The following is a 15,294-nucleotide window of genomic DNA, read 5'->3' on the forward strand; positions in this document are numbered from 1 at the left end:
TACGCTCTGTCCGCCAGAGAAACCAGGATCTCCCAGTGGCCACACATTTTAATTCCACATCCCATTCCCATTCTGATATGTCTATCCATGGCCTCCTCTACTGTAACATTGAAGCCACACTCAGGTTGGAGGATTCTGTCTGGGTAGCCTCCAACCTGATGGCATGAACATTGACTTCTCTAACTTCCATTAATGCCCCTCCTCCCCTTCGTACCCCATCCCTTATTTATTTATTATTTAAAAATTATTTTCCCTCTTTTTTCTCCTTCTGTCCCTCTCACGATAACTCCTTGTATGCTGTCCATCCTCTGGGCTCCCCTCCTCCTTTCTTTCTCCCCAGGCTTCCCGTCCCATGATCTTCTCCCTTCTCCAGCCTTGTATCCCTTTTGCCAAACAACTTTCCAGCTCTTAGCTCCATCCCTCCCCCTCCTGTCTTCTCCTATCATTTTGGATCTCCCCCTCCCCCTCTCAAATCTCTTACTATCTCTTCTTTCAGTTAGTCCTGACGAAGTGTCTCAGCCTAAAACGTCCACTGTACCTCTTCCTGTAGATGCTGCCTAGCCTGCTATGTTCACCAGCACTTTTTGTGTTTGTTGCTTGAATTTCCAGCATCTGCAGATTTCCCAGTGTTAACATTCCTTGCTTCCTATCTTACCCATTTTCTTGGATTGTTGGAGATTTTGAATCTATGGGTGGTGAATTTATGGAATTTGTTGCCACGGGCAGCAGTGGAGGCCAAGTCATTGGGTGTATTTAAGGCAGAGATTGATAGGTATCTGAGTAGCCAGGGCATCAAAAGTTATGGTGAGAAGGCGGGAGAGTGGGACTAAATGGGTGAATGGATCAGCTCATGATAAAATGGCGGAGCAGACTCGATGGGCTGAATGGCCGACTTCTGCTCCTTTGTCTTCTGGTCTAACATGCTGGCTAGTGCATGAAAAGCATCTTTGGACCAAAGTGATGTTACACACAGAAACTCTGAAGCCAGGGAACTTCTCCCCACTACAATTTTCAGCACTCAATTTTAAGTAGTAATGTTAGATTACTGCCTGCCCACAGATAAAACAAAGCTTACCTCTTTAAAGCATGGTGAAGGATTTCTTATTTGCTCAAGCATGGCCCACTTTACAGTTGCTTGTCTAATATTTCCATCATACTCTCGAGAACTTTGAGTGCCACTGGGTGTTCCCCTTGATCTCTCGTAGCCAGGCTCATTGAAATATGGTTCTGCCACCAGTATCAAAGATTGGATTGACACCAATACCTGAAGAAAATAAAAGATTTCACTTTTTCACACTCAAAACTTTTAACATTTTCACCACTTTATGAATGCTGCTTCATAAGGAATTTGGTATTTGGTACTTTAAAGCACAAATTATAACTACTATGCTGTAAACATTCACTTTAAAAAATATTGCTTTTTTCTTCCTTGGATAAATTATATTTATACGATGCATTGGCACATTTTAAATTGAAGATTGATAATTTTGAAACAAAATTGTCTTTGCAGTCTATCAACTGCACTAACATTTTTTCATTGCAGATCTTTCTAAGTTCAATGCAAGCTAAGGCAAACTGAAGACAGATGGCAAACTGTGTCTGGATTGTAAACAGGTCCATCTTGCTCACCTCTAATGTCAATCGCGCTGGAGGTTTTCACCGAAACGGAACATTGATAGGGTACAAAGATTTGGGCACCACTTAGTGGTTAGCATGAGGCTATAACAGCTTGGGACCTTCTGGAGTTTGGAGTTCAATTCCAGCATTGTTCTACAAGGAGAAATTGTTCGTCCGCATTGTGAAATGTGTGAGGTTTCCCTGCGTGCTCCAGTTTCCTCCCACAGGCAAAAGACATACTGGGGAGGTTAATTAGCCTTTGTAAATTATCCCATGATTAGGTTACGGTTAGTCGGAGTTGTGGGGTAGTGTGGCTCAAAGAGCTGGAGGGGCCTACTCCATTGTGTATCAATAAAATGAATAATTCCAAAAACAAACTATCAGGTACTTCATTCACCTGGGGCTCAAGGGACTGAATTATCGACAGAGATTGAGCAGAATAAGCGGTGATCTTACAGAGGTATATAAAATTATCGGGGAGATTAACAGGATAATCTAAAATGGTCAAATTTGGCTGAAAGGCTTGTTTCAGTGCTCTATGACTCTAATTCATGGGGCAATACCATAAAAATCGAACTCACATCCTACAAAAAAAAACAACTCAGTCCTACCCACAAACACCCAGTACCATCTTGGATGATGGAATCTTAACACTCTCTGAAGTGATTACTTGCTAGCTACTGCTTCCAACTTCAAATTACTGATCAACTACCTGATAAACCTCACTATGCATTAGAACATGAAGCCAAATGGAAGAGACAAGGTACTTGTTGGCAATAATGTTTGCTCATAATTATAAATTCTAATTATCCATAGCACGTCTTTCCAGAATTTACACAGAGAACTGTCAGCATTGACCAACACTTTCCCGCAAGTTTTTTGGGCAGAAGTGCTAATCCTGCTGGCTACATTCTGACAGCAATTTCCAAGTTATTTTCTGTTGCTAGAGCCCCAGTGATGAAGCCACAGCCTGCCAAGATTCACCACGATAAATACTGGCTGGGAAGCCTGCTCTTAGATCAGACATCCCAGCAAGTTAGGTCTGGTGCAGGATCTGAAAGATCATGCACTTTAATCCATATTATACATTGTAAGGAGGAAAGGCAAAGAACAAGATTCTTTTTATTTTAGATTTTGTTTGCTGTATTCATAAATTGTAATTGTTGAATACTACTATTCATGTCAATGTTCCTTCTGATGTTTTTAATTGAATTATTACATTTGGAAACAGTTAAATATTGCTGTATGTCAATGGCTTTCAGATGGAAGATTCTTGTATATTTTAATAAAATTAATTACCAAATCTTCAAAATTCCATTATTTATACTTCAGTTTTAATTAACCAAACTTCACAATACTTAACTCAAGTAAGCTAATAAATCTACCGTGCATTATCTTTAAGTTTTTCCTTCCTAAAATTAGAGTTTATCTTGCAAGATTATGACAATTCCTTTGTTTTGTACACACATCTGCTTAGAATATAAACCAACATACAATTTGCTTTAATTGCTTACTTCACCTGCCTGTTAACTTTCTACACTTGATGAATCAACACACCAAGATAACTTATAACCTTTGACAATCTTACTAATGCAGAACCTATCAAACTCTGTTTTAAATATATCCAGTGGCTTGGCTCCTTCAGCCATCTGTGGCAATGAATGGCAAAGATTCACCACTGTCTGGCTAAAGAAATTCCTTCTCATCTCAGTGTAGTGCAAGGACACATGGCTAATACACTCTACATTGGAAACAATATGTCTAACATCTGCCATTTAAGCAAATTTAAATTGTGAACATAACACTGACCAAATTCTGCATTTCCTGAAATCTTTAGATTTAAAGGGCTCTTTACTTTTCTTAATGAATATCCTAAACAAATAACAAACCATTTATACTTACTTGCAAAAAACTAGATGTTTGAGGATTCCACTTTTCCTCCGGCCTTCCGTGCCATGTGTTAAGAATACTTAAACAGACCTGAAATTAAAATGGGGAAATCATCCCAGGTGTAGAGACATGCACAATTATTATCAATATCATTCAACACTAAAATGACTCTGAGGAACTCCAAAATAATTCTTAAGCAAATGGTAAAACAGGAATAGAGGGCAAGTAACCCAATCCAAAATTGATTTTTTATATGCAGCACATAAAAATACTGGAGGAACTCAGCAGGCCAGGCAGCATCTATGAAAAAAAAAGTACCCTTCAGCAGTACTTCCTTTCCATAAATGCTGCCTGGCCTGCTGAGTTCCTCCAGCATCGTGTGTTGCTTGGATTTCCAGCATCTGCAGATTTTCTCTTGTTTTTTGATTTTTATATAACAGATCCTTAAATGGTTCCAAGCCTTTTTCCCTTCCGCAGCAGAAAATTCAATTCTGCATTTTGTGCAAATGGTATATATGGTAAATTCACAATTTATTTGTATGATCCCCTTTTGCCCTGAACTCAGTGTCACAAATTGACTTAAAATGGCAGATGAATGCTAGGAGCAAAATTTTATCCATAAGTGATCACAATTCTATTTCCTTTACCATAGCATTGGAGAGGAATAAGAACAGACAAGTTAGAAAAGCATTTAATTAGAGTAAGGGGAAATATCAGGCTACCAGGCAGGAACTTGGAAGCATAAATTGGAAACAGATGTTCTCAGGGAAACGTACAGAAGAAATGTGGCAAATGTTCAGGGAATATTTGCATGGAGTTCTGCATAGGTACGTTCCAATGAGACAGGGAAAGGATGGTAGGGTACAGGAACCATGGTGTACAAAGACTGTTGTAAATCTAGTGAAGAAGAAAAGTTTACAAAAAGTTCAAAAAACTAGGTAATGATAGAGATCTAGAAGATTATAAGGCTAGCAGGAAGGAGCATATGAAATTAGGAGAGCCATAAGGGGCCATGAGAAGGCCTTGGCAAGCAGGATTAAGAAAAACCCCAAGGCATTCTACAAGAATGTGAAGAGCAAGAGGATATGACGTGAGAGAATAGGACCAATCAATCAAGTGTGACAGTGGATAAGTGTGTATGGAAACGGAGGAGATAGCAGAGGTACTTAATGAATACTTTGCTTCAGAATTCACTATGGAAAAGGATCTTGGCGATTGTAGGGATGACTTACAGTGGACTGATAAGCTTGAGCATGTAGATGTTAAGAAAGAGGACGTGCTGGAGCATTTGGAAAGCATCCAGTTGGATAAGTCACCAGGACCGGACGAGATATACCCCAGGATACTGTGGGAGGCGAGGGAGGAGACTGCTGAGCCTCTGGCGATGATCTTTGCATCATCAATGGGGACAGGAGAGGTTCCAGAGGATTGAAGGGTTGCAGATGTTGTTCTCTGAAAGGGAGTAGAGATAGCCCAGGAAATTACCCTGAGAGGCAGGATTTATGAACATTTGGAGAGGCATAATATGATTAGGAATAGTCAGCATGGCTTTGTCAAAGACAGGTCATGCCTTATGAGCCTGATTGAATTTTTTGACTAAACACATGGATGAAGGTAGAGCAGTAGATATAGTGTATATGGATTTCAGCAAGGCATCTGATAAGGTACCCCATGCAAAGCTTATTGATAAAGTAATAAGGCATGGGATCCAAGGGGACATTGGTTTGTGGATCCAGAACTGGCTTGCCAACAGAAGGCAAAGAGTGGTTGTAGACAGGTCATATTCTGTGTGGAAGTTGGTGACCAGTGGAGTGCCTCAGGGATCTGTTCTGGCACCCCTTCTCTTCGTGATTTTTATAAATGACCTGGATGAGGAAGTGGAGGAATGGGTTAGTAAATTTGCTGATGACACAAAGGTTGGGAGGTGTTGTGGATAGTGTGAAGGGCTGTCAGAGGTTACAGCGGGACACTGTTAGGATGCAAAACTGGGCTGAGAAGTGGCAGATGGAGTTCAACTCATATAAGTGTGAAGTGGTTCATTTTGGTGGGTCAAACATGATGGCAGAATATAGTATTAATGGTAAGACTCTTGGCAGTGTGGAGGATCAGAGGGATCTTGGGGTCTGAGTCCATAGGATACTCAAAGCTGCTGCGCAGGTTGACTCTGTGGTTAAAGAGGCATACGGTGCATTGGCGTTCATCAACTATGGGATTGAGTTTAGGAGCAGAGAGGTAACGTTGCAGCTATATAGGACCCTGGTCCGATTCCACTTGGAGTACTGTGCTCAGTTCTGGTCACCTCACTACAGGAAGGACGTTGAAACCATAGAAAGGGTGCAGAGGAGATTTACAAAGATGTTGCCTGGATTGGGGAGCATGCCTTATGAGAATAGGTTGAATGAACTCAGCCTTTTCTCCTTGGAGCGACGGAGGATGAGAGGTGACCTGATAAGAGTTTTAAGGTGCTTGGAAGTAGGTACAGAGGAGATGTCAGGGGTAAGTTTTTTGTTTTTTTTAATATAAACGCAGAGAGTGGTTGGTGAGTGAGTGGAATGGGCTGCCGGTGATGGTGGTGGAGGTGGATACAATAGGGTCTTGTAAGAGACTCCTGGATAGGTACATGGAGCTCAGAAAAATAGAGGGATATGGGTAACCCGAGGTAATTTCTAAGGTAAGGACATGTTCAACACAGCTTTGTGGGCCAAAGGGCCTGTATTGTGCTGTAGGTTTTCTATGTTTCTAAGTGCAAAGAAATTATTCCAAATAGAATGAGTTTCTAAAATGTTGAAATACAAGTTTTAAAAGGTAATTCTATGGATTTGTTTCACATAACTTCAACATATAACACCAATAATTTACTTGTGGAACAGTGCTTACTCTTAGCAGAGATTTATTCAATATAATGATTTTGATACATTCATTTCATTCTCAATCAGAAAGTAGATTTTAACAAGATTACATAACATTTCTTTAAAATGAGTACATTTGTATTTACTTGTTATTAACCCACTGTCTGTCTCCTTACCTTTCCATCATTGTAAAGATTTGGGTTAAATCGTACACTGTGACCGCCCGTGGTCTCCAGGTTGACGAGTGGAGGTGAATTTGGATAATCTTGGGGAAAATATACATCAAATTCAAAGCAACCATTTGCATAAGGTGTATCAGATGGGCCTGTGATAAGAACCTGATGGAAGAGGAGAATCATTGAAATATCATTCTGGTACACATACTGGAAGTTTTATTAACATTAACATTGCTGGTGCAATGAGACAGTTTCACAAATTTGTTTCACATCACTCATAACTAGCACTGACCAAAACTCTATCCAAGTGCTAAAGAAACCACAACGCAAAAGCCTGTAAAAGTGGATCTTTCATCACATTAGGTACAATAGATTTTAAATATGGGGGGGAGGGGGGGAGAAGAGATAAAAGTCTGCAGCTCTCCAAAGGTAATTCTATGTAAAGGTGTCATCAGAGAGTCATGATGAAGGGTCTCAGCCTGAAAACTCAACTTTTTATTCATCTCCATAGATACTGCCTGACTTGCTGAGTTTCCTTTTTTAATGTAGAAAACAAACTTAAAAACATTTTTTGCCGAACAAATATGAAGTTTGATTGCAGTTTGTGCTCTAGGCAGATAGCGATTGGTTTATTATTGTCACCTATGGAGATACAATAAATAACTGCCACCACCCCCCCCCCCCGTGTCCTTCCATCTTCCTTTTTTCCCCATGGTCCACTCTCTTCTCCTATCTGTTCCTTCGTTTCCAGTCCTTTATCTTTCCCACCCACCTGGCTTTTTGTATCACCTTTTAGCTTGACTTCCTTCCGCTCCCCCCACCTTTTTTCCCGTCATCTTCCTTCTTCCTTTCCAATCCCGATGAAGGTCTCAGCACAATATGTTGACAGTTTGTTCCCTACAAACTGTAGGTGTAAATCAGTTGGTTCCTTCAGGTTGTTATAGCTGGGGGTGGTAATGGGGACAAGCTCCCACTACCTATTATATGCTCCCAATGGCGTGTGCCTCAATAGCCTCTGACAATCAAATCCAAGGTATTTGATCACCAAGGTATTCGCACCCCTCCAGTGCTAACTTTTTGTTTGGTTAGCAGTCCTGTGAATTAGTGAAGGATTTAGACTTGACTCATCACCAGTCTCAGTGGCCAGGCACTGCAAACTTCATTGATTTAATGGTTTACAGAGTATAATAACATTTTCAAGAAATTTAGATAAATGATTGAAATCAATGTGTAGATTTATCATTTATCTTTACCACTTTACACTTACCTTCATGATATCTAATCTCTCCTCATCACAGCGCACAAATACACTGGATGAAGAGGAAAGAGGCAGAGATGTTGAGAGTGTGACAGCTTCTTGGGCAAGACGTCTGGCTCTGGCAGCACTGTTAGCATCACTAGCATTTTTCACCTGAGACATGTAATGATAGTTTACTTTAAACACCAATTTCCCATCATCATCTTCTGAGACCATCTCGGCAGTATCTAAAAGCAAATGTAAGTATGTAATGAGAGAAAGAATGGAACACAGACTCAGAAACAAAACAAGGTTAACCAATGATATGTGGCAAGGAGTAAAACCTGCCATCAATGAGAGAATGGGACTGGTTTATCTAAAGATCCCTACACGTAGGTCTCCGAGGTAAGAGATATTTCACTAAAATTACAGAGGCAATGTTTTCAAAAATCTTCTTCCACCACTTTTATGGGTGATCAGTTTTCAGAAATCAGCACACATTGGCAAAGGCAGCACATTTTAAAATCCTCTAAGATGAGTTGGGAATCAGACCTTCAGCCACAGAGCGGATGAAAAGTTTAATACTCCTCATCAACAGGAAGCAAACTCTCTGCACTCAGCTAAGATATTCTAAATCTTTTTAATATTTTTGCTTTGCTCCTCAGAGTGTAATAAGGATTTGGACAGTAGTAATTATTAAAGTTCCCTTCAGGGAAAGGAAGCCTGTGCTAATCCCTTCAAGCAGCAATCTATCACTTCATTTTATTCTCTTAACATTAGATCTCCTCTTATTTTTCAGTGTTTTAACATTCAAGTCATTATTTGCCAATCTTTCTGGCGAAAGATTTCCTACTCACATTTTCTTAAAACATGGGTAGCTTTATAAATTATTTTGAAAAAATTCCAAAGGTTATGTATACTGCAAGTAAACTCTTGCCGATAGAAACCAATGTGAAGGGATAACCACCTTGTATTCATCTAAGATGTGTACCTCTAGTTTGAAAGAACATAGAGTAAATACCGAATTCAAAGTAACACATGATCAGATATATGAAAAAGATGCTCACAATTTGCAAAGGATCTGCATTTGGCTGATGGGCACAGAAAGCTTCACTGACAAGGATACATTCCTAAATGTGTAATTTATTAACATTAACATGTAATTTATCAACATTAACATGTTTGACAAATCTTATTGAATTTTTTGAAGAGGTTACTAGGAATGTTGACGACGGTAAAGCGGTGGATGTTGTCTATATGGACTTCAGTAAGGCCTTTGACAAGGTCCCACACGGAAGGTTGGTTAGGAAGGTTCAGTCGTTTAGTATTAATATTGAAGTAGTAAAATAGATTCAGCAGTGGCTGGATGGGAGACGCCAGACAGTGGTGGTGGAAAATTGTTTGTCAGATTGGAGGCCAGTGACTAGTGGTGCGCCTCAGGGATCTGTACTGGGTCCAATGTTATTTGTCATATACATTAGTGATCTGGATGATGGGGTGGTAAATTGGATGGGTAAGTATGCAGATGATAGGTGTTGTGAATAATGAAGTAGGTTTTCAAAGCTTGCAGAGAGATTTAGGCCAGTTAGAAGAGTGGGGTGAAAGATGGCAGATGGAGTTTCATGCTGATAAATGTGAGGTGATTCACTTTGGTAGGACTAATCAAAATAGGACATACATGGTAAACGGTAGGGCATTGAAGAATGCAGTAGAACAGAGGGATCTAGGAATAATGGTGTATTGTTCCCTGAAGATGGAATCTCATGTGGAGAGGGTGGTGAAGAAAGCTTTTGGTATGCTGGCCTTTATAAATCAGAGCATTGAGTATAGGAGTTGGGATGTAATGTTGAAATTGTACAAGGCATTGGTGAGGCCAAATTTGGAGTACTGTGTACAGTTTTGGTCACCAAATTATAGGAAAGATGTCAACAAAATAGAGAGAGTACAGAGAAGGTTTACTAGAATGTTACCTAGGTTTCATCTCCTAAGTTACAGGGAAACGTTGAACAAGTTGGGTCTTTATTCTTTGGAGTGTAGAAGGTTGAGGGGGGACTTGATAGAGGTATTTAAGATTATGAGAGGGATAAATGGAATTGACGTGGATAGGCTTTTTCCATTGAGAGTGGGGGCGATTCAAACAAGAGGACATGAGTTGAGAGTTACAGGGCAAAAGTTTAGGGGTAACATGAGGGGGAATTTCTTTACTCAGAGAATGGTGGCTGTGTGGAACAAGCTTCCAGCAGAAGTGGTTGAGGCAGGTTCGATATTGTCGTTTAAAGTTAAACTGGACAGCTATATGGACAGGAAAGGAATGGAGGGTTATGGGCTGAGTGGAGGTCGGTGGGACTACGTGATAGTAAGAGTTCGGCATGGACTACAAGGGCCGAGATGGGCTGTTTCTGTGCTGTAGTTGTTATATGGTTACAAAGAACAAAAAAACTAAAATTCAATTTAGCAAATATAAATGAGTAAAACTCATTTATGCTAAAAATAAATCAATTATTTTTTGTCCTCTTATGTTAAGCCTACCTTGATATGGATAACAAAATAAGACCACAAGGCACAGGAGCAGAATTAGGCCATTTGCCCCATCAAGTCAGCTTTGCCATTCGATTATAGCTGATTTATTTTCCCTTTCATTCCGATTCTCCAGCCTTCCTCCCACAGTCCAAAAATGTATTGGGTAGGTTAACTGGTCATTGTAAATTGTCCAGTGATTAGGTTATGGTTAATCGGGGCTGTGGGCTTGCTGGAGCAGCACAACTTGAAGGGCCGGAAGGGCCTATTCTGTACTGTATCGCTAAATAAATACTCCCGATGACATTTGCTGCCCTTACCAATGGAGAACCCGTCAACCCGTCAAGATAGCACCGGTGAACCACGGCAACATTCTACGGACCATGTACAAAACTTCTAAATATATCTCTTTTGAATTTACTTTGAACCTCTACTTTAAATACACCCAGTAACTTGACCAATGAATTCCACAGATTCACTATCCTCAAGCTAAAAAAAAATCCCTCCTCTTTTTTCTAAAGAACCATCCTTCTATTCAGGAGCTGTACTACTAGCACTAATGGAAACATCCTCTCCTAAAAATTCTATATTCAAAGAAGCCTACAAGACATCACTCTAAAGGCCACTCTTTTTAAAAAAAAGCTGCCGACAGTTCAGACATCCACACTTGCAAAATTTTAACTGAGTTTCTAGACAGCCAAAGACAGATGGAATACTTTTCTTTCTGAACTAAAGATGCTGATACGACTTCTAATATGTCATGGAATCCCTTTGTCCATTGGGTCAATACGGATACAACAAGATTAGTTATTCAGCTATGCTCACTGACCCATTTATTATAGGAATGTCACAGACAGTCTCAGTATACAAAGCACAACACTACATCACTTTTCAAAGCATGTTAAATTAAACTTACCAAATTGCAGTTTTTTCATCGCAGCCACATACTTCTCCTCTAAAGAACGTGTTACTGCTGAAGGTCTCTGCCTCATCATAGCTTTCTTTGTCGATTCTGCTATTTTCTTTTCTGAAAATAGAGGTCAAGATTTAAGTACTGCAGCAAATCTAATTCATGACCAAAATCTTTCCCAATGGCTTAAGGCAGTAGAATGAGTGAAAAGAATGGAAAGACATCTTTCTATTCAAAAATAAAGGAATGCTCACATGGAGTGCAAATACGAGCAGAAACCAGTGGGACAAGCAGTCCTTTCTATGTTGTAAATTCCATATAATCCGATGGATAGCTCATGTGACAATGAATGAGCCCAGATGACACAAAGAGATAATACAGGAAACACTCATTTGATCACGCAGCACCTTTGGGTAAACAAAACCCCTAATGTCTTGGGTCAAAGACCCAGAGTTAATAGTTGCTTTTCATGCATCTTCAACAGGATCTACCACCAAATACATCTTTCCCTCCCCCAGTTTCTGCCTTGTGAAAGGATTGCACTTTCTACGAATCCCCCTCCCCACTGATCTCCTTCTTGGTACTTACCCTGCAGTGCTATACCTGCCTATTCACCCCCTCCCTCACCACCATTCAGGACTCCCAAACAGCCTTTCAAGGTAAGGCAACACTTCAGGGTCATCTACTGTATCCAGTGCTCCTTGTGCGACCTCCTCTACTTCAGTGAGATCCGACGCAGATTAGGGGACCGCTTTGTTAAGCGCCTTCAATCCTGCAACAGGCAGCGTTTCCCAATGGTCAACCATTTTAATTCCACGCTCCATTCCCATTCTGACGTACCAGTCCATGGCTGTCTCTACAGCCACGAGGAGGCCACTCTCAGGTTGGAACAGCACATCTCATTTTTCCTGGGTAGCCTCCAACCTAACATCATGATCATCAATTTCTCTAACTTCTAACTCCCCATCCTCTCTTTTACTGTTTCCTATTCTGGCTCCCATCTTACTCATTCTCTTTTCCTCAACTGCCTATAATCTCCCTCTGGTGCCCCCCACCCCCCCAAGGTCCACTCTCCTTTCCTATCAGATTCCTTCTTCTTCAGCCCTTTACCTTTTCCACCTATCACCTCCCAGTTTCTCTCTTCACTCCACTTCCCCACCCACCTACCTTTTCTCTCACCTCCTTTCATTTATCACCTTCCAGCTTGTACTCCTGCCCCTCCCACCACCTTTTTATTCTGGTTTCTTACTCCTTCCTATCCAGTCCCGATGAAGGGTTTTGACCTGAAATATTGGCACTTTATTCTTCTCCATAGATGCTGCTTCCCCTGCTGAGTGCTCCAGCATTTTGTGTGTGAAACTTTTTCCAAGAATGCTGCATCATATCCAGCATTTTCTGCATTTATTTCAGGTTTGCAGTATCTGCAGTTTACTAAATTTAGTTCATTATTGTCACATGTACCAAGGATATTTTTTGATCGAAAGGTAGATTTTTATTTTCTTTGTGCTCTGATGTACAGCATCTAAGAGTGATGTCATAACTTCGCTTCAACACACGTGGGTCAGGAAAGTGACAAGGATATTGAATATGATTTCTACACCAGAGACCATATTGGGATCTGCACGCAGACACTGGAAGGTAACAGGCCCTTGCTCAGTTGTGACACTTCCTTTCATAATACAGAAAATTGCAATATTAACCTTCTTCTAAGAATGTAACCCTATCCTGCCCTGTAACATGGGAATGGGATCAGCAGCATTATGTGATAAAGTTTGCAGAGCCTGCAAATTTGCAGAAAATGGGACCTGGGAAAACAGGTCCATAATTCATTGAAAGTGGCGTCACAGGTTGAAAGGGTCATTAAGGAAAGCTTTTGGCACTTTGGCCTTCATAAATCAAAGCCCTGAGAACAGGAGAGAGGATGTTATGAAGATGTATAAAACTCGGTGAGGCTTAAATTAGAGTATCATATATAGTTTTGGTCACCTACCTACAAGAAAAATGCAAATAAGGTTGAAAGGGTATACAGAAAACTTAAAAGGATGTTGCTGGGTCTGGAGAACCTGAATTATAAGGAAAGATTGAATAAGCTAGGACTTTATTCCTTGGAACGCAAAAGATTGAGAGGAAATTTGATAGAGGTTTACACAATTATGAGGGGTATGGATAGGGTAAATGCAAGCAGGCTTTTTCCACTGCGGTTGGGTGGGACTACAACCAGAGGTCATGGGTCAAGGATGAAATGTAAAAAATTTAAGGGGACCATGAGGGGAACTTCTCTCAGATTGTCATGAGAGTGTTAAACCAGCTGCCACTGCAAGTGGCGCAAACTGGATTCCAATGCTTAGGAGAAGTTGGATAGGTACATGAAAGGTAAGGGTATGGAGGGCTATGATTCCCTGTACAGATTGATGGGAGTAGACAGTGTAAATGGCTCAACACAGACTAGATGGGCAAAAGGGCCTGTTTCTGTGCTATACTTCTCTAGGATTCTATGACTTTAAACGGAATGGATTAATGGGAAGGTTGATAGAAACGATGGCTCATATATCAAGGGAGCTAGATCATAAAGCCATGAACACTACCTTAGTATTTTCCCACTCTGTGGCACTACTTAAGTTTCTGTAATTTATATACTTATTGTAAATTACAGTTTTAATTATTGTGTATTGCAATGTACTGCTGGCACAAATCAAATTTCACGACATATGCCAGTGATATTAAACGTGATTTTGAAGTCCTACTATAATTAAATGAATTAGTGAAAGCACAACAGAAGTACTCTAAGCAATTTTAGTTCCCCATACTTTACTGAATATTATTTCATCATAGGCTCCTTACAGAAGGTTCAACAAAATGATCCAGAGGTGTTGTCTTTCAGGTCTTGGCCCGAAATAGTAACTGTTATTTCCTTGCCTGACCTACTGAGTTCCTCCAACATTATTTCTGTTGCTTCTCAAATTACCTTTTCTCAAAACCTTGACAAAGACTAATTCTTGATATTACATTATAAAGTTGATGGGCTCACCTTGTACTGCTTGTCGTAAGCTGGTTGTTGCCACTTGCACAATCTCTGCAGTTTGCTGAATGTCAGGGACAAGTAGCGTTAGCCCCTCAGATTCTGCCTCTGCTGTATCAGTCTTAGACCCTGCTTTACTTTTATCCTTCTTTGATCTATTTGAAAGAGCAAGCAACATTTACAGGGCATTATTTAAAAAAGCTCGCCTAATTCAAAGCTCAAAGTAAATGGATTATCAAAGTACATACTATGTCACCAGATGCTACCCTGAGATTCTTTTTTTTTGTGGGCAAGCACAGAAATTATGAAGAAACACAATAGAATCACTGAAAAACGGCACAAATTAGCTGAAAATAGAGTTGTACATATTGAACCTGGCAGTTCAATCTCCCTTTAGCATCAATATCAATTTATTTTATTTTATTTAGCGATACCGCACAGAGCAGGCCATTTCGGCCCTTTGAGTTACTACACCCCAGCAACCTCAAAACCCCGATTAACCCTACCTAATCACAGGATGAATTACAATGAGCAATTAACCTGCCTGGATTGTGGGAGGAAAACAGAGCACTCATGGAAAGCCCATAATTTCTACAGGAAAGACATATAGCCACTCCTCACAGAATGGTGTTGGAGCTGAACTCTGGATTGCCCCGAGCTGTGATAGTGTCGTACTAACCGCTATGCTAAATTTACCACCATTGATCCCCTCCATTCTTTAAAAAAGTTTCTTTTTTAAAATGCTACCTATTTTTTTTTAGATTGGGGTACAAAAGACAATATTTCTAGGTTTCCTGCAATCCAAGAGGGCCCACTTTGAGCCAAAGTAGTTATCATCTGCAGCCAATACGTACCTTAATCTGTTGGTGTATGTATCCACACAAGTTTTCATTTTTGCGAGTAAAGTGCCAACAGAAGTTTGTGTTTCTGAATGCTCCTCATCTTCCTCACTGTTATCACCAGATAAAGGCAACAGAAGGGGCACAAGAGAAGTGCATGAAGCAATGGCACGCAGCAACTCCAACAGCGCTCGATATAGAGGAACATGCCTAGCCATGTCCAACACTGTAAAGAAATAA

At 40.3% G+C, this 15,294-nt stretch overlaps 1 protein-coding gene across 5 annotated transcripts in view; it reads right to left on the reverse strand.

Annotated features, from left to right (window-relative positions):
• Positions 1-15,294, reverse strand: part of birc6 (baculoviral IAP repeat containing 6) — a 279,832-nt gene that overhangs the window by 10,195 nt on the left and 254,343 nt on the right. For all 5 annotated transcript variants that reach the window (XM_063055540.1, XM_063055544.1, XM_063055543.1 and 2 more), the window contains 7 exons: positions 15,070-15,280; positions 14,225-14,370; positions 11,203-11,313; positions 7,800-8,017; positions 6,533-6,694; positions 3,520-3,597; positions 1,076-1,264 (listed from right to left, as the gene is read on the reverse strand). In XM_063055540.1, coding sequence (XP_062911610.1) covers positions 1,076-1,264; positions 3,520-3,597; positions 6,533-6,694; positions 7,800-8,017; positions 11,203-11,313; positions 14,225-14,370; positions 15,070-15,280 — 1,115 coding nt within the window. The remainder of the gene's footprint in view (positions 1-1,075; positions 1,265-3,519; positions 3,598-6,532; positions 6,695-7,799; positions 8,018-11,202; positions 11,314-14,224; positions 14,371-15,069; positions 15,281-15,294) is intronic.

This window comes from Mobula hypostoma, chromosome 8, assembly GCF_963921235.1.
Source record: "Mobula hypostoma chromosome 8, sMobHyp1.1, whole genome shotgun sequence".
Classification (NCBI taxonomy): domain Eukaryota; kingdom Metazoa; phylum Chordata; class Chondrichthyes; order Myliobatiformes; family Myliobatidae; genus Mobula; species Mobula hypostoma.